This window comes from Pseudochaenichthys georgianus, chromosome 11 (assembly GCF_902827115.2).
Source record: "Pseudochaenichthys georgianus chromosome 11, fPseGeo1.2, whole genome shotgun sequence".
In the NCBI taxonomy this organism is placed as follows: domain Eukaryota; kingdom Metazoa; phylum Chordata; class Actinopteri; order Perciformes; family Channichthyidae; genus Pseudochaenichthys; species Pseudochaenichthys georgianus.
Window position 1 is genome coordinate 14,198,257 of NC_047513.1, and position 23,176 is coordinate 14,221,432.

The following is a 23,176-nucleotide window of genomic DNA, read 5'->3' on the forward strand; positions in this document are numbered from 1 at the left end:
TTCATTTTCATTGTCTTTATTATCTCCACTAGGTGGCAGTACAAGGTCAAGGAGTAAAGATGCAACACAGTCGATACAAGTTAGGTGTGAAAAACTCAGAGTACATCAAATGAATCAGAGAAAAGAAGGATTTTCGTTGAAACCATAGACTATATATAAAGGTTGAAACAAATGATGACAGTCTACACTACAGCAACAGACAACTTCAGTGTTCACAGTAAATTGGACTTTATAAAAATGTACATACTGGATTGAAAGTATTTAACAGAAAAAGCATACAATGTATTATTATGTAAGTCAGTTATCAGTTCAAGGTGGTTATTAAATATGCAAACGTTTAGCACAAGCAGGATATATACTAAGGATGTTGAGGCAGCACTTGGCAGCATAGATAAGAAATAAAAACTAGCCTCTAAATGTAGCCGTATAATAAGTATTTTCCAGCATTAATAAAATAAAGGTTAACTTTATAATATAGCATCACTTGTCTTACATTAATCCCACTCTTATGTCAGAGGAATACATTTAAGTTAAACATTAATCATACGTTAGCATTGAAATAGCTAACTGCTTGCCATTAGCAGTGTGGTGCAAAGCACTGAGGAATGTGACCCTGCAGCTCAGGGTCAAGGTTGAAGAAGTGCTGAAAATCTAATCTAATTGTAGATTTGTATAAGGTTTTCCAAATCAGTTTGTAACAGAGAAATGTACAATATAAACAGATATTAGTCTCAATCCATCCTTTTGAATTGACCTTTAAAGCAGTTTATTTCTGCATTGGAGAAATAGAGTTGGAAAATAAACGTAACTTCACTCGTGCTGCATCATGTATGAAGTTCACAAAGGTTCTATGCAATGCACATCTTCTTTCTTGTTTCCTTTCAAGAATCCCTCCTATCATTGGATCCTAAGTTGAGTTCCCCATAACTTTCCTTCTTTAGATTCTGTTAGACACTTAGAGACTCAGTGAAGGTACGCCGAACAGCCTCAAAAGTAACTGAGGTTCTAAAAAGGACCAAGTGCTTCGTCACCATGAGGTCTGTTAAGCAAGCCTTTTTGAAATACTCCAGATCTTTGTTTCATAAAGGTGTGTGGTTAAATATACATTTACACTGTAATCATTATGTTGGTTGACACCCCACTCAGGACATGATCTCGATGACTTTGATGAACGGGAGGGTCTTGTTGGTCAGTGACGTCGGTGTAAGTGTTTTACTGCGAAAAAAAAAAAAAAAGCTTGTTTACATGGACATTTAAATCTTCTCGGAAGACCAAATCTCACTGAGAATAAGAAGCAGCTCACCTGTAAACAACCTCTGGTTTGTTTACAGTGGGCGTCAGAGGCTCCTGGCCTGCCAGGAAGTACTCCATGTGGTCATGCATTTGTCTGTTCTGCAGACAGAAAGGGGTTACAGTCAGTACATTGTGTGAAAAAAGGTGCAATTAAGGAGCGGCAGCTTACATTTCTTACATGCAGGACCATTTCTCAGCTTTAATTTGATTGAAAAGGTGGGAAAGGTCAACCATAAACACATACAGTACTATATAACTGCAAAAATAAATGCAGTCGTAGTTAGAATAGTCTTATCTATATTTGTCATATGCTTGTCCTCACATAGAGCTGTCTCTAAGTGAGGACAAGCACCATTTATTTGGCAATATAAACTCAAATATCAAGTGGTCTTTTTTGATTGGTTGTCATTTGAATTTGCACTGCCCTAAGTCTGCCATGCTTGTGACCAGCCGACCACATGAATTCGTCAGACAAGAACGCCTACATAATATGTTCCTTCTGAAAGGAAAAAAAGGGCTTTCACATTACTGTAATCTTGTTTATGTTTTTAGGATTTATAAGCTTTATTGCTCCAGTCTCAAACGGTAAGTCAGTTAAAAGACTGCTTACATTACATCAGGTTAACTAACTAGTAGTCTGTAACTTATTACAAATCAAAATGTACCTTCCCAACACTAAATAGCTAGTAGTGATTAATTCAGATTGTGATGCAGTTATCCTGACCTCAGCTTCCAGGAAATCCACCTTCTCCTCCAGATCCCCGATGAAGCGATCTCTCTCTTGGATCACCGTCCGGGAGTTTTGCAGCTGTACCATAGACAAAACAAACAAACAGGGTGAGTTATCAGGAGCAAGACAGCTCACTTTTCCAAAAGAGCAGATTCAGCATCACTTATTCATGACAAGCAAGTTTTGTTTAACCACACGTTTCCTCTTTGCTTCTCTCCCGCAAAAATCAATTACGCTTTATGTGTCCGCCTCCTCAAAATGTAATTTCCGCGTTAATGGCTTCCTGTGTACCAGAGAGCTCATTTGCATTGTGTGTGTCTGTGTGTGCACTTTGTACTGCTAGTAAATACCTGTTCGATCATGTGGCGAACTTTCCTCTGCTGGCTCTTTAACATGTCGTCAAGGTGATGAATCTTCTCCTTCAGGCCGGCCACCTCCGTCTCCAGTTGTTCACACCTGCAAACGCACACAAATATATGAGACCACTTTGTCACATTTGGTATACATAAAGTATACAATAAAACCATAGATTAAGAAAATGACTGAAATAGTATTTTTTTGTTAGTTTTTTTACTAGATGTATTTATGTTATTTGTAGGACTTTTATTTTGCACACTAGGAACATATTTTTAACAGATAAATCAATTTCACATCATATTTAAGGTTGTGATCTCTCATGCTAAATTATATTTACATATCTTTTGCGGGACATACAAGAGTGAAATAAATAACATTATTGGGTAATATACACTGTTTTGTTATTTATGGCTCTGCTTCCTAACTGGCCCACATATTGTACTTGTGCTCATCTGTTCCTTCTCTCACCTCTCCTCACTCTCTTCACTTTCCTCCCCGTCTGCTCTAAGCTGCAGCAGCTCTGCCTCCCCTGCAGCCATCTTGTCTCTGAGGACACCGCTCTCGATCTCCATGTTTCCCAGCAGCCTCTGCAGCTCCTCCACCTGTTGACCCCTCTCCTCCGACTGCTCCTCCACCTTCTGCAGACGCGTAGACTGCTCCGCCACACGGACGCCACACTCCTCTGCCTCTGCCTGTGAGGGGAGCCACAGAGTAAGAAATAGCCTTGGCCTTCCTGTGATTAAGTAGTAATGGACACTCTGTCAAAGGCTCCACACATCCAAACTGTTTTCAATCACTCTGACTGATCAGATTACAGGAGTTTAGGGCTAGCTGACAGTTAAACCAGATTATCTGAACCACTTTATTTGGAGGGAAAACCAAAAAGTGCCTCTGAAAGGGATATAAATGCATAATCCCTATTGGCACTACAGTAAGTACAGTAATACAAGTCATATCAGGGAAATCTGTAACTGTAATGGATGAAGTTGGTTTGTTTTTAAATGTCTGGCTGCTTGTGTTTTTATTCTTTATAACTATTAGGAAAGACATATTAAGTAGATATGTTATTGTGTGTTCACATTGGAAAAGTGACAAAATAAAGTATACTCAAGTATATGCAGTCTGTATGTATACTAAAAGCTCTGATCTTTGAGTTTGCTGTTGACATATACTCCCACAATGCAAAAAGAAAAGAAGGTAGTCGTAGCCTACATAAAGGAAAGAATTCAAAGTAAAAAACTATAACATTTTGTGATTGTCTACATTTCTTCATTTTGTCTGAATCACAATTTTAACGATTTTTCTGATTGAGTTAAATGACCCAAGACAAATGTACAATGCAGATTCTGTCTGCCTGATGTATCAGTGCAATATTGTTGGTGCCACTAACTCTAAAAGGGTATTAGTGCAGACCCCAGGTACAGTCCTTGACAGATGAGCCTATGTTAAGTCTGTGGGCATTGTGTCCCTGCTTGACCTGACAGATGAATGTGCTGTAGAGCAAAGACCCACACAGTGGGGGGGTCGGGGATGAGGGATGAAGTCCAGAGATAAGACTGGCAGATAATGAGGGTGATTAAATGAACAGGACAGCAGCAGAGGAGTGAGTCATAGCTGCAGACAGGAAATCGTGTCGTGTTACTAATCTTGTGAGACAGACCTGCATTCTCTCCTTCTCCTCCTGATGCCTCTTCTCCATCTCCTTCAGCTGCGAGTACAGACGCCGGGTCGCCTCCCTGAGCCGCACACTCTCCTCCTGATTATCCCCGACCTGAGAGCAGGCAGACACAAAGTGACACGCTCCATTAGGCTCGATGTGGCGGACTACTTGAACCTGAGGGCGAGTCTGCAGCTAACAAACAGTGTTTAACAGGTTGCTTGGCCGAGCCTGAGGTAGTAAACGCATTTAGACAAGAAACTGGGCGCAAGTTCAATTGTGTAGAGATAACTTCTTATCTTGGGACTGTACTAAATAGGTGGATGCGTGGGCCACCCGAATAGGGTAAGGGGCCTTTGGCTTTTCTTGCCGGGGGTGCGTTGCGGTGCCCCCACAAATAGAATCACATTCTGTGGGAAACACTGATGTGCATTGCAGTTTTATCTGATACCACTTAGAATGGAGGGCAGTGTAGATTGATCCCAGGCTACCTACATCACTCACAGGGTGTGTACAGCCACTATAGCTCCCTGCTCCACTTTCCTTATAGATAATGGTGTAGTGTTACAGGAGATGTGCTGACTCTAGAATAATGCATGAGAAATAAAATATTGTGTTTCTGTGTGGGCTGTTAGTCAGAATGTAAGTGAGCAATGCGCTGTGTGGTGAGCTTTTTAATCAACTTCAGAGTCTGGCACTATTTTATTATGATAGATAGTGTGAGTGTGTGCTGGAGGGACAGACATTCTTCAATATGAATGTTCAATAGGTGATTTAAATAGAGATTTGAATGCATTCAAACTAGTTTCGGCTGAAATTGGTTTCCGGCCATTCCTCATGGTTCATTCCCATTAAACTGATGAATAGCCAGATCATAAAAGCCACAGCAAACATTAGTTATGGAGGGCTGAATTGTGATAAGCTCACCTGAGCTTCCGATGTAGGGAGAACAGTGTTGCCATTGGTGACAGCTGGCTGGCTGCTGGGCACATGGACTCTGAAGCCATTGGCTGGATACTGAAGATGAGATGAAGAGGGGGAGTTAGTGCTTTATTTCTCCTTTTACCCAAACCATTTACACATTGTAAAGGACCAAGAGATATCACTGCATTTCAACGTAAAGGGATAGTGCACCCAAAAATCTGGTATATATATTTCTACTGTTTGGTACCCCTGACTCAGTGTAATTGTACCTAATTTATAATATACATGATAGGTTAATATATAATATATATGAAAATCATCTCTAAATAATTTGTTGCAGGCCTAACTGAGTTAACTTTACAGTACTACTTTGGAAAACAAAACATGAAACACAAACAAAAGACAGTATGTACACCTCTTTTAAATACATACACCCCTATTGGTAAACAATATATAAATCCAATATCATATTTGCTGTCAATACATTTTCTTTTCATTGACTAAAAAGGATTTGTCTTGTGTCAACACTAGATTCAGAAAAACATCTTAATCCCGGATGCAGGGGGGTGTGCACCTTGTCGTTGTTTGTGTGTTGTCTGGCTGCCATCTGCTCTCTCAGAGTCTTCAGACAGTACCTCACCTAGAAACAACAAACACATGTGACTTGTGCAGAAACTATGACAATCCCCTTCCCCCTTCTTCAACCCATCAACACACACTCTCTAATGTTGCTTTCTAGTGGTTGAACGTTGACTCATTGTCTAGACATGTTAGAAGAAGTGTTGCTCGGTTCACTGACCTCTTGAATCTGCGACACTTCGTCCGTCAGCATCTTGACGCTCTCTGCTGCCTCTGGACGGGCTTCCAGGTAAACCTAAATGACAGGATTGTGATAAATAACACAGGCGAGCGCACACATACTTCAGAAAAGGGGGACTAGCTTGTACACAATTAAACTAACAAACACTGAAAACAAGCTCACATACCGTAATGACTTCAACTTTCTCTTCTGTTGGAGTGCTGAGTGTTTCTTCCTTCTCCTCTGCTTTCTGTGGAGGCCCTTCTGCGACGACGTTCTCCTACGTTCAGTGGAGAAATCAAAATGTTGTCCCAATGTTTCTTTTTTTTCTTTCACTCAGCAAATGAAAAGAAAGCTGTTTCTTCTCTGTTTTTGTACCTTGTTGCTGTGACGCTCCGGGTTGCCGGTTGACTGATCCTGATCTTGTAAAGTGAGTCTAAGCCTCCTGCATCGGATCTGAAATGAAAGATGAGGGCATACAATAAAGTAAATGGAGATGTTGAGACTATGAGAGAAGCAACCAATGGAGAGGAGGGAGAGGAGATCAAAATGAAAGTCACCAGTGAGAAAGAGGGTGGAGCTGAGAAATAAATGCAACATTTTCGCCATAAAACTTCCCCATAGAGAAGATCCTGTAGATTCCACACTGTTCGACTGCACAGCCTAGCAACCAACCTAAAGGAGACTCTTCTATTGTGTCATGGGGCAGTCTTGTGGTCTGGAAAAAACAGGCCACTCTACTTGGTGGAGAAAATGATACCATTCCAGTAACAGACAAAAATACCAACACTCAAAACCACTGTGACTGCTGAGTCACTCTCAATACAACACTGTCGCCATAACAACTTAACTTTAAAACTGAGTATTTTTTTAAATAGTTTGTGCAACACCACTAGACAATTCTGGAAAAAAACTGATGATTTGATCAAATGCTGTTTCTGGTGGGGTGCCAGCTTCTCCTGTATTGCTCAATTCATGATTTATTAAATGTTCTTGAAAACAGAGGGAAGTATTTCAGAGGAAGTGCATGTTTATCACAACTATTAATGCAAAGCTCATCATAATCCACTGATATTGATTGATTTCATAGACATATTTCTATCTAAAGCTTGTAAGATCATCTACGAGAAATGACTAGAAATGACATACAATAACAGAGCACATCACTTTTCAAATCATTAAACAAATGTTTAATATTTCTACACACTTATTTTTAACTGTAAGACACAACTTTGCAGGTCTTCAGATACAAACATATAGTGAATACTTTTAACAATGGGATAGGAAGGTTAACAACAGGCCTTTGAGCTGAGAAATGTAGAGTTTGCAGCATATTTAAATAAAAACATTAGATGACAAGTAACACAAGTTGATGTTCACATTAAATTCCCCACACACACACACACACACACACACACACAACACACACACACACACACACCACACACACACACACACACACCACACACACACAGCACACACACACACACACACACACACACACACACACACACACACACACACACACACACACACACACACACACACACACACACACCACACACACACACACACACACACACACACACACACACACCACACACACACACACACACACACACACACACACACACACACACACACACACACACACACACACACACACACACACACACACACACACACACACACACACACACACACACACACACACACACACACACACACACACACACACACACCTCCTAAAACATTTTTTTCCTCCCAAAATAAAAAGTCATGCCATAGAGGGTTAATTGAAGCATCAGACAAAAAAAGCTTTTGAAAATAATATTATATTTTTGATTTAAGTCAAAATATAATATTTGTAAACCTGAAGAGTCAGTGGCAGTGCCTCGACAGCCATGAACCAGAAGCTTATAGACATCTACGTTTTTTGTGCCCCACCACTTTTGTACATATAAAAACGCCACTGCGTGTAATATATCAGACTGCAACCTTTCCCCAAAGCAAATACTTGCTTTGACTAAACACCATCCTAGTGCAGGTGTGGTTCAGCACACATCGTGTTGCTTTTCTCTGAAAGTGCAAAGAGAACAAATCATTTAACCCTTTGACAGAATAATTGCTCTTCAGATGGAGGATAACAGTCCAGGTGCAGGGGAGTTATGACACATAGTGGATTGTTATTTTAGCACCAACCTAAATTATGCTTAATCCTAACCTCTAGGTGATGTTGGGTGTTTGTATGTAAGCTTCTATTGTGTGTACACGCTCATAAATATGTGTCTTTGATGTTTATATGCAACGTATCTCCACCCCTACAGTACATGAAAAAAATGAGATAAAGACTGAATTGGTTTTAATTAAGCGTTGTCTGGGCGTCAGCTAACTGGTAAATAATAGCAATCAGAAATAAAATCCAGGTGTTGAATAGCCAAAAGCAGAAAAAAAATAAATCTCCCGTCGATTTTTGAACTGTAATTATCTTAATTTGTTTGTAAATGTTATTCTCCTCCATTAACCTCAGAGAAACACCCAAGCAACCAACGATGACTTTTAAAGAGCTGAGACAATAGATGATAACAAAATAAAAAGACATGCTCAGGGAGATAAAAGACAGAGGTAGGGTTTGTTCTATAGATATAGCTGTGGTGCAGTAAGGTGTATACAGCGAATGCTCCCCACACCCTTACATTCTATGCTCACACAGCACATCAACTTAGTAAAGCAACATTACACGTCTTCAATACCTCCCTGTGAGAATAACACCTGCGGTTACAGTGCAGGAGTGATATAGAGACACTAACTTGTTCTATGCATACCACAGTCGGTTGTGAACAAAACGGGAGCATGGCAATAATTACTTCACTATGGTATGCACATGATTTAATGAGACCACATGGGAACCTGACTGTGAGCATGAAGTCGGAACCAGAATAATACAGGTTGCACTTCTAATTTATTTTGTTGAACACTTGATGGCTAAGGGCTAGCACCAGACGACAAACTTGATTTATTCAATCACTCCTTTATTCCTGTGAAAAGCCCTTCAATGGATCCGGCTTCCAAGTACCAGCATGGCAGTCATCTGGACTCACAGCCAGTCAGTGAATGAATGTTACAGATCCATGTGGACACTTAGCACAACACCCTGCACAGAGGCCCCAAATACTGGATATATCTGCAGTCTATTGTACTATTGATGATATTAGGCCTTTAACAATGCCGGCAGATGTGGTCAAAAAGGGGCAGAAAGACGACAACATTGTTATCTTCTCTGTTAAACATAAAATGCTTTCTTACACCACGAGTCAACAACAACAAATGTACTGAAATAGAGTGTTACTGTGTGTGTGTGTGTATGTGTGTTTGTCTTCTATGCGTCTGTTAGTGATACTGTACATCATATCTCCTCAAACAGAGCCTTGTGTGCGTGTGATACTGGCCAAAGTGAAACAAGTTAGCACAAATAGAAAGAATAAAAAAGGCCTTGGACTGTTTTGGGATTTTTGCCCCTGTGAAACAAAAACAAACTTGCGTGTGAACGGTTGGAACTAGTTTATGGTTTTAGACTGTGTGTGAACATGCCTACCATTAACATGTCGACACACACGGTTTAAGAAAAAACAAACGGGGGGACCCAGCAAGTCACATGTGGCTAGAACATTTGGTTATTGTGTTGAAGTTCTCTGCTTTGCGTGTCGGACACAGGCTAAATGGTTTACCTTGAATGTCAGATTTAATTGTAATGTATGAAAACCATCAGAGGCTGTGACGGGCCGACATTCATCCGGTGATCTGAGGGCGCGACAGCCTGAGGCTTCACACAGACACGCCCTGGGATGTTCTACTGTACACACACACAATGTCTCGTACCTTTTCTTTTGAACTCGCTGTGTTCACATTTTAGGCATGTGGTTGATACTCACGCAGAGGGCTTCAACATAACTTAGAATAGGTTACTGATAATAATCTGATTGTTAAATGAAAGACAATTAAAGTATGCTAAATCTTATGCCAAGTAAAGTTGTTTTTTTCAAATGCTGTGCTGAATGCCAGAGGGTTCCTGGGTAAACAGAGCAACAGCAGTGAGTTTGACACAGACAAAAGGAATATTGGAAACTATCTTATTAGATCATACTATGGTGGAGTCTTGAGCATTACATCACCTCAAAATGCTTTGTTATTCATGAATCAACAGCACCATGACAACAGTAGGTTTACGGATGAAAGAGTTTGTTTGGATACAAGTCTTACAAAAGGTGCTGACAATAAACACTCTTTTGCAGCACTGCCTGCCCAATGAACACACAATGAACCGTTAGGTCAATGAAGATTATGAGGGTGTTTTCTAAAGTAAACAGGTTGGACAACGTCAAGTTCTGACGCTTTGTTCTTATACATACTTGCTATTTGCTGCATAGTCACGTCCAAACATTACTGTTCATACTGTGATCAGCGCTTCCATCTGCTTTGTGCCTTTACGGAGCGATACATACTGTATCTGCTTCCATTGCCGAGTGCCTCTCCACTAGACCTGTCCATGAAGAGCAGGATATGCTGTACTTCAGTTGTAATGATCTTTATAGGAGGGTTAAGCGGCACATTTCCTGAGTGTCATGAAAACATTTACCGTAAACAAATGTAATCATACATCGATCTAATGAAAATGGCTTTAGAGATGATATCACTGCCAGTATTTAAGGTGTTCAGCGTTTCATTTCAGTTGATTGATTCTCTCTCTGAAGTATGCTCTTGAGTTTGATAAGATCAAGAGATACACATAATTAGATACTCCACGTCTGTGCAGAACGCATCCTGCTGGTGGAAACCACGCAACATAAAGACACCTCTTGAACTTGTGTTCAGTAACGTATAAAGTGGAACTGTTAATCTGGTCGACTGCATTCTTTATGTTTACACCTAGCACTGCACATAATCAATACCCGTTCTGTAATCAATTACTGTCGACAGTATATTAACATTATTGTTCTGTGCTGCCAGCAACCACCATGATCATTGTTTTCATAAACCAGTCAATATGGTGGTCCAATATTGGTGCTGCCTTTAACAGGTCACTGCAAACCTCCTATCAAATGTCTTTGAATTGATATGCCATATACTGGTGTATCTATACAGAAAAACAATGCAGAGACAAAACAGGAAGTGTTGAAAGAACCTCTGGTTCGAGCCCTGAGGGAGAGATTGATTACTGGCTTGTGTCTTGCTTTTATCACAGGATATAGGGGGACAGAGAAGTGCTATAACATCTTTACATGTTTCAACTCGTTTGTGACTCCTATTAACTCGTTTTGTTAAAGTAAAATTAGGTTGTGAGGTTTTGTTCTATATGAGCCAAATACAAGAGATGGGTGGCGCAGTGGTCTGTGCATCTGATCATCAGATCAAGGGGGAGTGCTGGGGAACTCCAGTTCGAAACCCGCTCCTGCCGCCACTGCGTCAGGCCGTTGTGTCCTTGGGCAAGACACTTCACCCGGATTTGCTCCTGTGGGTATTGTCCACAGTACATGTATAATATCAATGTGTACTTGTAAAAGCGCCTCGAGGCGTGAAGATGGACGGTGTGGCGCAGTGTGCTGTGCAATGATCATCAGATCAAGGGGTGAAACTCTTTAAAGCCGTTGTGTCCTTGGGCAAGACACTTCACTTGAACTTGCTCCTGTGGGTATTGTCCACAGTGACAATAGTGTATAACAAAAATATGTGTAATGTGTATCTGTAAAGCGCTTTAATAAATGTAAGGAATTATTATTATTATTATTAAGAGGCAAATCCTCACTTGGGAGATTAATCATAAATGTTTCCAACTATCTTCTGTTTATTGACTAATCAATGAATGCAACCCGTTTCAGCTCTAAAACTGAGGTGATTAGATGCAGTTTAAAGAAGGTGGTATCTGTGGCGACTGTGGCTCAGTGGATATTGTGCTGGACTTCGAATCATGGGGTAGCAAGTTTGAGTCCCACTGCATGTCGTTGTGTCCCTGGGCAAGACACTTTGCTCCTGTGGGGATTGTCCACAGTACTGAATGTATGTAAGTCGCTTTGGATAAAAGCGTCTAACAAATGACATGTACTGTAATGGTATCTCTAAGCCATGCACACAAGAATGGTGTCTTTTCAAAGTAGAGAAGAGAAGACTTTAAAAGAGTAGAGCGTACTCAAGTATTGTCATCCCTGACATTAAGTTATTCAGGGGGAAACATCTACACACATCATTTAAACTGCGTTAGACATGGAGCTAATATGAAAACAGCTGTTACACATTGTGAGTCATGTTTACTGATTTGGAGGTGACATCACTGTTTTACCTCAGTGTCCGAAACACAAGAGCATCTTCATACCGTCAGTGACCTCCCACAATCAATACATTACCATCCAATCCCTGTCATCAAGCTACACACTCCCTCCAGGACTGATATTTACTGATTTCCAAAGGATATCACTACAGTGATCACCGGACTGGAGACATAGCGATAAATCTGTGTCTATATATCATCCTAACAAGCTTAAAAGGTTGAAAAGTCACTTCTTGCACACCAGTGTCTAAATTCCTCTCCAAGCACCAACAGAGATCACAGCATGGTGTGACATTCATACATCACTGAGTGCAGTCAAAACAAAGCCGTTTTATTACCAAAGGACACACGCTATGAAGGATAAGGAAAGCCATAGAACACTTTCAACATGTTAAGTTGTTAACATCAGCACGCCCTGCTCAGGACCATCACACGTCACCCGTAAATCATGGACTGATTAATGCCAGCAGTATGTGGGGTATGGGAGTCATTTTCCACGGCAAGAGGAGTAACTGACATATGGGAAGCGACTCTACAAAAAAATCAAGAATGACCAAAAAAAACTAACTGTTGTTGTTGGAGCCTCGCCTGTCGTATGAGTTATGCTAATCAAGAGAACATTTGATTGAAATAAAAATGTTTGTACTTGTTTGGTGTAGTCTGTGTGTAACAAAGTATTTTAAGTATGATAAGTTAACAAAGAAGAGATACCAAAACATAAGAAAATACTTGAATAAAGTAGACAAATCTACAACTGCAGCTCCTATTATTCACTCCACACTGTACGAACACAAATGCAACCCTTCACTTTATCTCACACAGGATACTCTGATATCTACCTGGGCAGACGAGGCTGTGGGAACTCTCCCGCTGATGTTCAGGCAGCTGTGATCCGGACGCTCCGTGTCTTTCTGACTAAGTGTGTGGGAAGCCTCGGCTGTCTTGCCTTACATGGCTGGGTGAGGCTCCACCAGCTGCCCAACCCTTTTCTTTCCTCCAGATTGGTCTCCTGGCAGAGAGGAACAGTGCCAGTCTGAGGAGGCGGACGGCTGTTAGCCTCCCCTGCAGGACTGCAATGCCAAGTACACAATGGAAACAACTGGAGGGAACATGTCTCTGTTTGCGTATAAACCATCCTGTATATTTATGCTTGTTGATGGGGAGTCTGAACCGAATAGCAATTTGAAAGCCATCCATTTCATTGGAAATCTGACAAAACTGTTATTTTCACATGTTAATGGAATTGCTAAAGAAAAGGACAATGTGGAAAACTATTTAGAGGTCTTTAACCAGCAATTATTAAACAGTTTCAATCAATCCAAGTAAATGAGTGACTAGGTTGAATCTTACTTAAAGGTGGGTGTTACGTGCCGTAGTGTGTGTGTGGTCGTGTGTGTGTGTTTTCCTCTCTCTCCCTCTGATTGTCCCCAGGTGCAGCCTCTCCCCAGTTGCTCCTAATTGACAATCAGGGCTTCCATATAGGACCGGAGGAGGACGGCAGTGAGGCCCCTTTTCTCTCCTTCTCGTCTGGCTGCATGTGTGTGTGCAGCATGTCTCTGTGTGAGACCCAGCATAGTTGTGTGTTGTTTATTGTAAGTTTGTTTTGTAATTTGGCTGGTGAGCCGCCTTACTTATTTACTAATTAAAACCTCACTTAAACTCCTTCAGCATTCAGTTTCCTCTCCTTTTTCTCTCATCCGGCTATCTTGTGTGTCGCTACTTCCCTTTGTACCCCTAGATCTACAAGGGAACGTAACAGTGGGGTAGGTAATTTTGGAGAAACCAGCTCGAGTGCGCTAGAATTTGAAAATACACAGCCGGAAAAAATCTGCGACTTCCTTATAGAGCCCCTCCTCCAGCACACACCAACGCGCACATGACCAATGAGGGCACGAGATAAGTTTGTGCACAGATGGAAGGCTGACAGGCAGGTAGGCCATCCAGTTACTTTAGCCGGGCCGGCTCAGATGATTGGTCGTGCTTTTTACAACACCACGGCTTCCACAGATGACATTTTTAATGGATTTGTTGTCAAAGCACTTAAGATATTCATTGCTATCGGGATGTTAAGAGCATTCCATGGAATATAACAAAAAGTGTATCTCGAGCCGGTTTCTCAAACTTACCTACCCCACCTTTAAGTGTAACCTAATTTATAATATATAACCGACTTGGTACAGTATGTAACCGATGGATGAATTGGTATGAAGAAGGCTTCGTGTGTCTGCCACATGTTGACAGATAGCAGCACACTGAGGAATGCCTAGTGCGAGTTACACAAGAGATTAATGAGGCGTCTTCATATAACTGTCACCAACATGCTGAGTGTGTACAGTGTAAACAAAACTGTGCAAACAGAAGTCAGATGCCACAGTCCATATATGTTCTCGTTTGTGTTTTTGTCCATGTATCTCCAACTTTCATTACCATATCTGCAACTAAAATAACTTTTATATACATGCTTCAGGGTTTCTTTAAACTGATCTCTTTTTTTTGGATTGCAACCATTAGTTTTTTGAATAACTTTGTCTTTTGGGACGGTTTTTAAATGCCATTTTCCTAATGTCTTTCATTTTTGTAAAGCACTTTGAATTGCCTTGTGTTGAAAGGTGCTATATAAATAAATTCGCCTTGCCTTGATCGAACAAAACTAGATGTCATGTAAGGAAATTGGTGGAAGTTATGGATATTTTTTCTAAAATGTTCTGATATTTTAAAGACAAAACCATTGACTTGTCATTGATACAAATATTGATACAATAAAACGATTTCACAGAGCTCCATAAGGTGCCTACAAATGGTTTCTTTTGTCAGGGCAACACAAACAAAACATTTATTAACAATTATTTTTGTTACATAATTACAATTAGTCATGAAAGAGTTTGGAACTATTATCCATCCATCCATCCATCCATCCATCCATCCATCTTCTCCCGCTTATCCGTGGTCGGGTCGCGGGGGTAGCAGTTCCAGCAGAGAGCCCCAAACTTTCTTTTCCCTGGCGACATCAACCAGCTCTGACTGGGGGATCCCAAGGCGCTCCCAGGCCAGCGAAGAGATATAATCCCTCCACCTGGTCCTAGGTCTACCCCTTGGTCTCTTCCCAGCTGGACGTGCCTGGAACACCTCCCTAGGGAGGCGCCCAGGTGGCATCCTAACTAGGTGCCCGAACCACCTCAACTGGCTTCTTTCGACGCGAAGGAGGAGCGGCTCAACTCCGAGTCCCTCCCTGATGACCGAACTTCTCACCTTATCTCTAAGGGAGACACCAGCCACCCGGCGGAGGAAACCCATCTCGGCCGCTTGCATCCGCGATCTCGTTCTTTCGGTCATGACCCATCCTTCATGACCATAGGTGAGGGTAGGAACGAAAATGGCCCGGTAGACAGAGAGCTTTGCCTTCTGGCTCAGCTCCCTTTTCGTCACAACGGTGCGGTAAAGCGACTGCAATACCGCTCCCGCTGCTCCGATTCTCCGGCCCATCTCACGCTTCATTGTTCCCTCACTCGAGAACAAGACCCCGAGATACTTGAACTCCTTCACTTGGGGTAAGGACTCATTCCCTACTTGGAGTGGACAGTCCATCGGTTTCCTGCTGAGAACCATGGCCTCAGATTTGGAGGTGCTGATCCTCATCCCAGCCGCTTCACACTCGGTTGCGAACCGATCCAGTGAGTGCTGAAGGTCGCAGACCGATGAAGCCATCAGAACCACATCATCTGCAAAAAGCAGTGGTGCAATCCTTAGTCCACCGAACTGCAGACCCCCCCCCCCACGACTACGCCTCGAAATCCGATCCATGTATATTACAAACAGGATTGGTGACAAAGCGCAGCCCTGGCGGAGGCCAACCCTCACCGGAAATGGGTCCGACTTACTGCCGAGGACCCGGACACAGCTCTCGCTTTGGGAGTACAGAGATTGGATGGCCCTGAGTAGAGACCCCCTCACCCCATACTCCCGCAGCACCTCCCACAGTAACTCCCTGGGAACCCGGTCATACGCCTTCTCCAAGTCTACAAAACACATGTAGACCGGATAAGCGTACTCCCAGGCCCCCTCCAGGATCCTTGCGAGAGTAAAAAGCTGATCCGTCGTTCCACGACCAGGACGGAATCCGCATTGTTCCTCCTCAATCTGAGGTTCGACAATCGGCCTGACCCTCCTTTCAAGTACCTTGGAGTAAACTTTCCCGGGGAGGCTGAGTAGTGTGATGCCTCTGTAATTGGCACACACCCTCTGATCCCCCTTTTTGAAAAGGGGGACCACCACCCCGGTCTGCCACTCCTTCGGTACTGTTTCCGACTTCCACGCAACGTTGATGAGACGTGTCAACCATGACAGTCCCTCAACACCCAGAGCCTTCAGCATTTCCGGGCGGATCTCATCCACCCCCGGGGCTTTGCCACTGTGGAGTTGTTTGACGACCTCAGTGACCTCCCCCCGGGAGATTGGTGTTGATCCCCCGTCATACTCCAGCTCTGCCTCTAACATAGAGGGCGGAGTTGTCGGGTTCAGGAGTTCCTCAAAGTGTTCCTTCCAACGTCCCAACACTCCATCAGTTGAGGTCAACAACGTCCCATCCTTACTGTACACAGCTTGGATGGTTCCCTGCTTCCCCCTCCTGAGGTGTCGGACAGTTTTCCAGAACAACTTTGGTGCAGCCCGAAAGTCCTTCTCCATGTCTTCTCCAAACTTCTCCCACACCCGCTGCTTTGCCTCGGCCACGGATGAGGCTGCTGCCCTTCGGGCCTGTCGGTACCTTGCAACTGCCTCGGGAGTCCCCCGGGATAACAAATCCCTGAAGGCCTCCTTCTTCAGTCGGACGGCTTCCCTGACCACCGGTGTCCACCAGGAGGTTCGAGGGTTACCGCCCCTTGAGGCACCTAGGACCTTGAGACCACAGCTCCCCGCCGCGGCTTCGGCAATAGAGGCTTTGAACACCGACCACTCTGGTTCTATGTCCCCAACCTCCACAGGAATGCCCGAAAAGCTCCGCCGGAGGTGTGAGTTGAAGGCCTCCTGAACTTGGGCCTCCTCCAGACGTTCCCAGTTCACCCGAACTACACGTTTGGGCTTACCAGGTCTATCCAGAGGCTTCCCCCGCCACTCGACCCAACTCACCACCAGATGGTGATCAGTTGACAACTCCGCCCCTCTCTTTACCCGAGTGTCCAAAACATACGGCCTCAGGTCCGATGATACGATAACGAAATCGATCATGGACCTTCTGCCTAGGGTGCTCTGGTACCACGTACACTTATGAGCATCCTTATGTTCGAACATGGTGTTTGTTATGGCCAATCCATGACTAGCACAGAAGTCCAGTAACAAACCACCACTCCAGTTCAGATCAGGGGGGCCGTTCCTCCCAATCACGCCCCTCCAAGTGTCTCCATCATTGCCCACATGTGCGTTGAAGTCTCCCAGCAAGACTAAGGAGTCCCCTTCAGGAGCCCCATACAGGACTATTATACTATTATATGGTTGGCAATTTTACTGAAAAAATACTTAAGCTTTAAATTGAAAAAAATGTTGTTGATAAGGTTCTGTTAGTTAACAAAACGTTTCATCGTTGAATTATATCCTAAATGTGAGTTTTGTTTGTTTATTTACACAAAGAGCAGACTTGCATGTGTGTACTAAACACCATATCATTTATCACACTATTTGACATTATTTATAGTTGCTTATTCTTTTGTTGATATGTGAGTAGTGTAAACATGCCATTTAACAATGTACGTATCACACACAACAGAGTGGCTTAGAGTGGATGGATCTCTATTGTATCTTTACAAGTAAACCAGAAAGCCCACAGCAATCCAGCGGAGCTATTTGAATAACATCCTTGCCTAGAACATGTTGCTCTTCCCAGCATGTTCTCACGCCATGATGACACAACACACACTAACTTCAATGGCATTTTCAAGATATATCAAAATGTGTTAAAGTGGGACAATAAACGTTGCCCTGTGGAAACTGGATTGCAGAACTGTATGCAAAGGTTATGTTTACAGTGAGATTATGAGGTTCATTTAAAAAAAAGGTACCTCCGGGAGAGTGTCAATGCTTTGTAAAATAACCTGTGAATTCATAGTATCAACCTGATCAAGTTCATATGTACAGAGCCCTTAGTCACTCTCTTAGGCCGCCGTGTGTAGGGCCGTAAGTCAATGACTGATGAAAGAGAATCCCCTCCAAACCGTCAAGCCATCATTTGAATCATTTTGTTCGTTTGTTTCAGCTTTGTTAGAGCATGTCAAAGCTGAAAGCTACCATAACACAATTTGAAAATTGTTTATAAGTCTAGGCATGACCAAGTTGTTTTCTTCTTTCTGCCAGATTATTGCACACACAACGGATGTGTTGATTCATGCCACCATCCAGGCATAGGATAGGACATCGTACTTATCTGTTCAATGGTTTAGGCCCATGAGCAATTTAAACTATGATAAAAAAAAGTTATATAATGTTTAACCTCTCATTTGACGATTATCATTTATGTCACTTACAATACAAGGGTCAAAAGAAAACCCGTTTTAAATAAACAAAAAAGTATGTTTTGTGCAACATGTCAAAGTCAGATATGTAACTGAAGTAATATTGGTCACAGAAAAAAAGAAAAATGGACACACATGGAATGAAAGAGATTTTCATTTAGCTACCAAACCAACAATCTTGGCACGTTGAGTTCTTTGGAGCTCATGGCGTGGAATCCTGTGGACATTTGAGTTGTTTCATAGAAGGTAAGGGCGTAAAGACTCAACTTGTTTCGACGTATCATTTCATTCTTAGATCAAGTTTCAATAGACTATGCTGTGCAAGCACGGTGTAGATAAACAGCCTAACAAGAGCTCCACACTAGTTGTTCAAAGGCAAAAAGCATGTGACAGTTCCAGAGGAAGTACCATGTACACAATGACTCATACAGTCACTCAGTTGGAAAGGTTAGTAAAGTTCAACCAATAAAACAAGTGTAAATCAGCAGTCCCATATGCTATTTGACATAAATGAGTATTGTATTACATGTAAATAAATGCAAGAGGTATTTGTTTTCGTACATTTAATTAAAAGCTATAGAGTTCAGAAACCATTTGACATTACTTTGATCTCTTTTGGTGGATATATATAAAAAGTAATTCATATGCCTACTAAATTGTTGCCTTAAGGCTTAAATGCAGTCACATTCAGTCATTATAAGACTAAATAACAGTGTAGAATATAACAGCAGAGTGACATGCATCCGGCTTCTATCTTACAATAGAGTAAAGACGATGGTGGCTGTTTGACAAAACTGACGAATTCCCTTTGGGGCTAAATCCATGGGCAAAACACATTTGTGTAAATGCTTAATAACATGACATATATCACATGAGTGTATCATATCTGCATTCTAGCAATGGCGGAAACTAAAGTACTCAGATACCGTACTTAATTAAAAGTACAAATACAACAGTGTAAACATACAAGTCCTGAGTTCTTAATGTTAGAATGTTAATGTTCTTAGTACAGAAGCATCCAAATGTACTCAAATATCAAAAGTAAAAGTACTCATTGTGCAGGATGGCTCTTTTAAAAGTGTTGTATGTTAGAATATTATTCTGTTTTTATCATTAAAAAATCATGTATGTCATTTGAATGTTGTTATTCATCAATATGGGGCATATCTTAGATTCATTTCATTTAATTTCAAACCTTTATTTATCCAGATTGGTCCCATTGAGATCATAGATCTCTTTTTCAAGGGAGACCTGCAGCATATAGGTTCCACATGAAACATAAAACAATAAAGGACATTATCCATTATATTTACAGGATACATAGTTATAGACATTTACAAGTGCCCATTGTATCAGCAAGCATTTCATTTACCCTAGCTTTAAAAACATGCAGAGGAATGAGATTGCTCAGTTTCAATTCTTGCTGAAGATTGTTCCAAGCAAGTGGAGCTGCGCACATAAAAGCTGTCTTACCTAAGACCGTCCTTGCTCTTGGCACATCTAACAAGACTACATCATGTGACCTCAGACAATAGCTGCTTGCAACTCTCTGTGTTATCAGAGAGCAGATATAATACGGGAGTTTACCCAACAAAGCTTTATAGATAAAAGTGTACCAGTGACTGAGCCTCCATACAGAGAGTGATGGTAAACCTGCCTTGGTATACAGTGTACAGTGATGTGTAGGCGCTTTACAATTTGTGACAAATCTCAGAGCACTGTGATACGCAGCATCCAATTTGCTCAGGTAATTGGCAGGTGCATTCATATAGACCAGATCACCATAGTCCAGCACAGGTAAAAAGGTCACAGTGACTAGCCTTTTCCTGGCCTCAAGCGAGAAGCAGGACTTGTTTCTGAAAAATAACCCTAGTCTAACCCTCAGTTTTTTAAGCAGGTTATTGACATGAAGTTTAAAAGAGAGACAATCATCAAGCCAGATACCAAGGTATTTGTAACAGGCAACAACTTCAAGTTTTGTTCCTTGCGTAGTTACAATATCTAAAACAGGCTCTGGTGTCTTTTTAGCTTTTGAAAAGAGCATTACCTTGGTTTTATCCACATTTAAAAGAAGCTTTAATTCAGAGAGCGGAGTCTGAATAGTGTTAAAAACAGCCTGTAATTTAACAACAGCCTCTTTAATGGAGGGACCTGCACAATACATCACAGTATCATCCGCATAAAAATGTAAAGTAGCTTCATCCACATTATCACCTACACTGTTAATATATATGGAGAATAAAAGTGGTCCTAAAACAGAACCTTGTGGTACACCATTAGAAATGTTTAACCATTCAGAAGACAGTCCATCAAAATGAACACATTGGGACCTTTCAGAGAGGTAGTTTACAAACCACCCCACTGCATTGCTGGATATGCCAATACTGAGTAGCCTCTGCTTTAAAATGCGATGATCAACGGTGTCAAACGCTTTGGAAAGGTCAATAAACAGAGCTGCACAACTGCTTATTATCTAAAATAGTAGTAATGTCATTCACCACCTTCATTGTCGCAGTGATGGTGCTGTGTTTCTTTCTGAATCCTGACTGATGTTTAGACAGGATGTCATTTGTACATAAAAACTCCTTTACTTGTTCACTCACAAGTCGTTCGAGCACCTTAGCCAGAACTGACAATTTAGAGATTGGCCTATAGTTATTTAAAATAGTTGCCTCCCCTCCTTTCAGTAAAGGCAAGACATAAGCAGACTTCCATACTTTTGGAATTGTGTTCGTGCTGAGGGAGATTGACTTTAGACTGAGAAAATGTGTAGTAATTATATTTCAAGTAAACAGAAAATGTCAATCAAGTAAAAAGCTACGAATAAATGTAGTGCAGTAAATGTACAATATTTCCCTCTGAGAAGAGGTGGTTTGGAAATATAAGGTAGCAGAACAATGGAAATACATTATACTTGGATAGGCATTCAGTAGGCTACATCCCAACACTGCATTACAGACTGTATATGAAGCTCTGCATTCATATTTGCTTACTTTTCATGTCATGTAATCACATTTCAAACATCTCAGAAAGCACCTTTTTCATTTTTAAATGAGCATTTTTACTTTAATATGGAAACTGAACATGAGCTTTAAGTAAAACAGGTCAGTCCAAATACCTCCTTAACAGTTACCTAACCTCATCTATCACAGCTGTTCATAATAAAGTTAACTTTAGTCCAGTAGGACCGCAGGAAATAAAAACTGGGATAAAGTCACTGTAAATGTATTATTAAGAACAATGTTCACGTTATAGTTGTATTAAATGTGTTTTACTATGTGTCTCTTTATCTAAACATTTAGTTGTATTATTCACTCACGTTATCTTTGGTGTCTCCATTGTCCTCAGTCCTCGTCACGCCGCTCATCTTTTCGTTGCAAAGTGAAAACAACGCATGAAATTGAATAAGAAATTATGGCAGCTGAACGTTTCTTTTCTTTACAGCGTTAAAAACGTTACATGTTGTGCTCCTCGCAGACAAAGCTATGATATACTTTATCAAAGAGTGAGGAGACACCCGGAGCCGCTCCTGCTGCGTTCAATGCAACTCTTTCCAGGCAGTAAATCTGAGCCCTGCAGGTGTTCAACATGCCTGCACCCCGCGCAACAGGAATGTTCTGAATCATAAATCAAGATGTAGGAAGCATAAGTCATTTTCATGTTTTGTAATTTACAAAAGTATTGTATTTTTTATATTTGTTGTCATGCTAAATTGTGTTGTTTTTATAGGGATAGTATTTGGTTTGTATACATGCCATTACACACAACAGGCACACTTAGACTATACTGCATCTTAAGGCTGTAACTTTCAATTTACGTTTGAATTTAATAATGCTTTTTTTGTTGCTCATATTTTCTTCTTCGTCTGTGTATCTAATTACTAATTTCTCCTATGAAGAATCAAATATGATGTTATATTTTCTTATCTTATCTAAACTGATCTCTCTTTATGCTGTTATTGTATTACTTAATTTGACACCTCATGAACCAACTTTTTTTTCTAAATCAAAATCAAATTTTACATAATTGAAACTGACTGGTAATCTATAATAACCATAATTAACCTAATCTTATTTATAACAGGGATAAATGGGGATGATATTGAATAATTTACTCGAGACATAAACTGACCTCAGAGAAGTTGATGACACCTCCATTCGGCAGACATTTGGTGTGAGTGCTGTGGAAAAACATTTTGTCCTCAGTCACCTGCCTCAGCTTCTTCCAGATGGATCCCATGTGCGGCCTCTCCTCATCTGTCTTCTTTCAACTTATTTTGTTCAACCTCTTCCCAATTTGTCAGCAATATCTGTGCCAGTACAGCACCTACGGTAACTGTGATCTGCCTCTCTTGCTCTGCAGCTACTTCTGTGTCAGACCTGCAAATAGGATGAAGTCCTGTTTAATAACAATCCTGTCACATGTCAGGTGGCACTTACACTTACTAAGTCTACGTTTAGGCCGTTGGCTAAACTCATTTACCTTTGGCCGTATGGCTTGAAAGTTTTTGTGACGTAGAGTCTGCCACCTCAGAGAAATGTGTGTCTACTGAGGGAGGCCTGATTTTAGATATTAAGTCAATATAATGAGATAA

General features: G+C 41.4%; 1 protein-coding gene across 1 annotated transcript; it reads right to left on the bottom strand.

Annotated features, from left to right (window-relative positions):
* On the bottom strand, positions 1 to 22,143 carry tuft1b (tuftelin 1b). Its single transcript, XM_034094851.2, has 12 exons — positions 21,902 to 22,143; positions 6,139 to 6,216; positions 5,948 to 6,040; positions 5,761 to 5,835; positions 5,536 to 5,601; positions 4,965 to 5,054; positions 4,041 to 4,151; positions 2,849 to 3,072; positions 2,374 to 2,479; positions 2,018 to 2,101; positions 1,304 to 1,392; positions 1 to 1,215 (listed from the first exon to the last, which is right to left on the bottom strand). Exons 1-12 carry the CDS (start codon positions 21,947 to 21,949, stop codon positions 1,143 to 1,145), a joined length of 1,137 nt encoding a protein of 378 aa, XP_033950742.1. The 5' UTR covers positions 21,950 to 22,143; the 3' UTR covers positions 1 to 1,142.
* Positions 22,144 to 23,176: the final 1,033 nt, after the last annotated feature.

Excerpts from the sequence above, each read along its gene's own strand:
- tuft1b (XM_034094851.2), bottom strand. The coding sequence starts at position 21,949 with ATGAGCGGCGTGACGAGGACTGAGGACAATGGAGACACCAAAGATAAC. Across the intron at positions 1,393-2,017 it reads TGGATTTCCTGGAAGCTGAG|AACAGACAAATGCATGACCA; the intron begins GTCAGGATAACT and ends TTCTGTCTGCAG. Across the intron at positions 1,216-1,303 it reads AAACCAGAGGTTGTTTACAG|TAAAACACTTACACCGACGT; the intron begins GTGAGCTGCTTC and ends TTTTTTTCGCAG.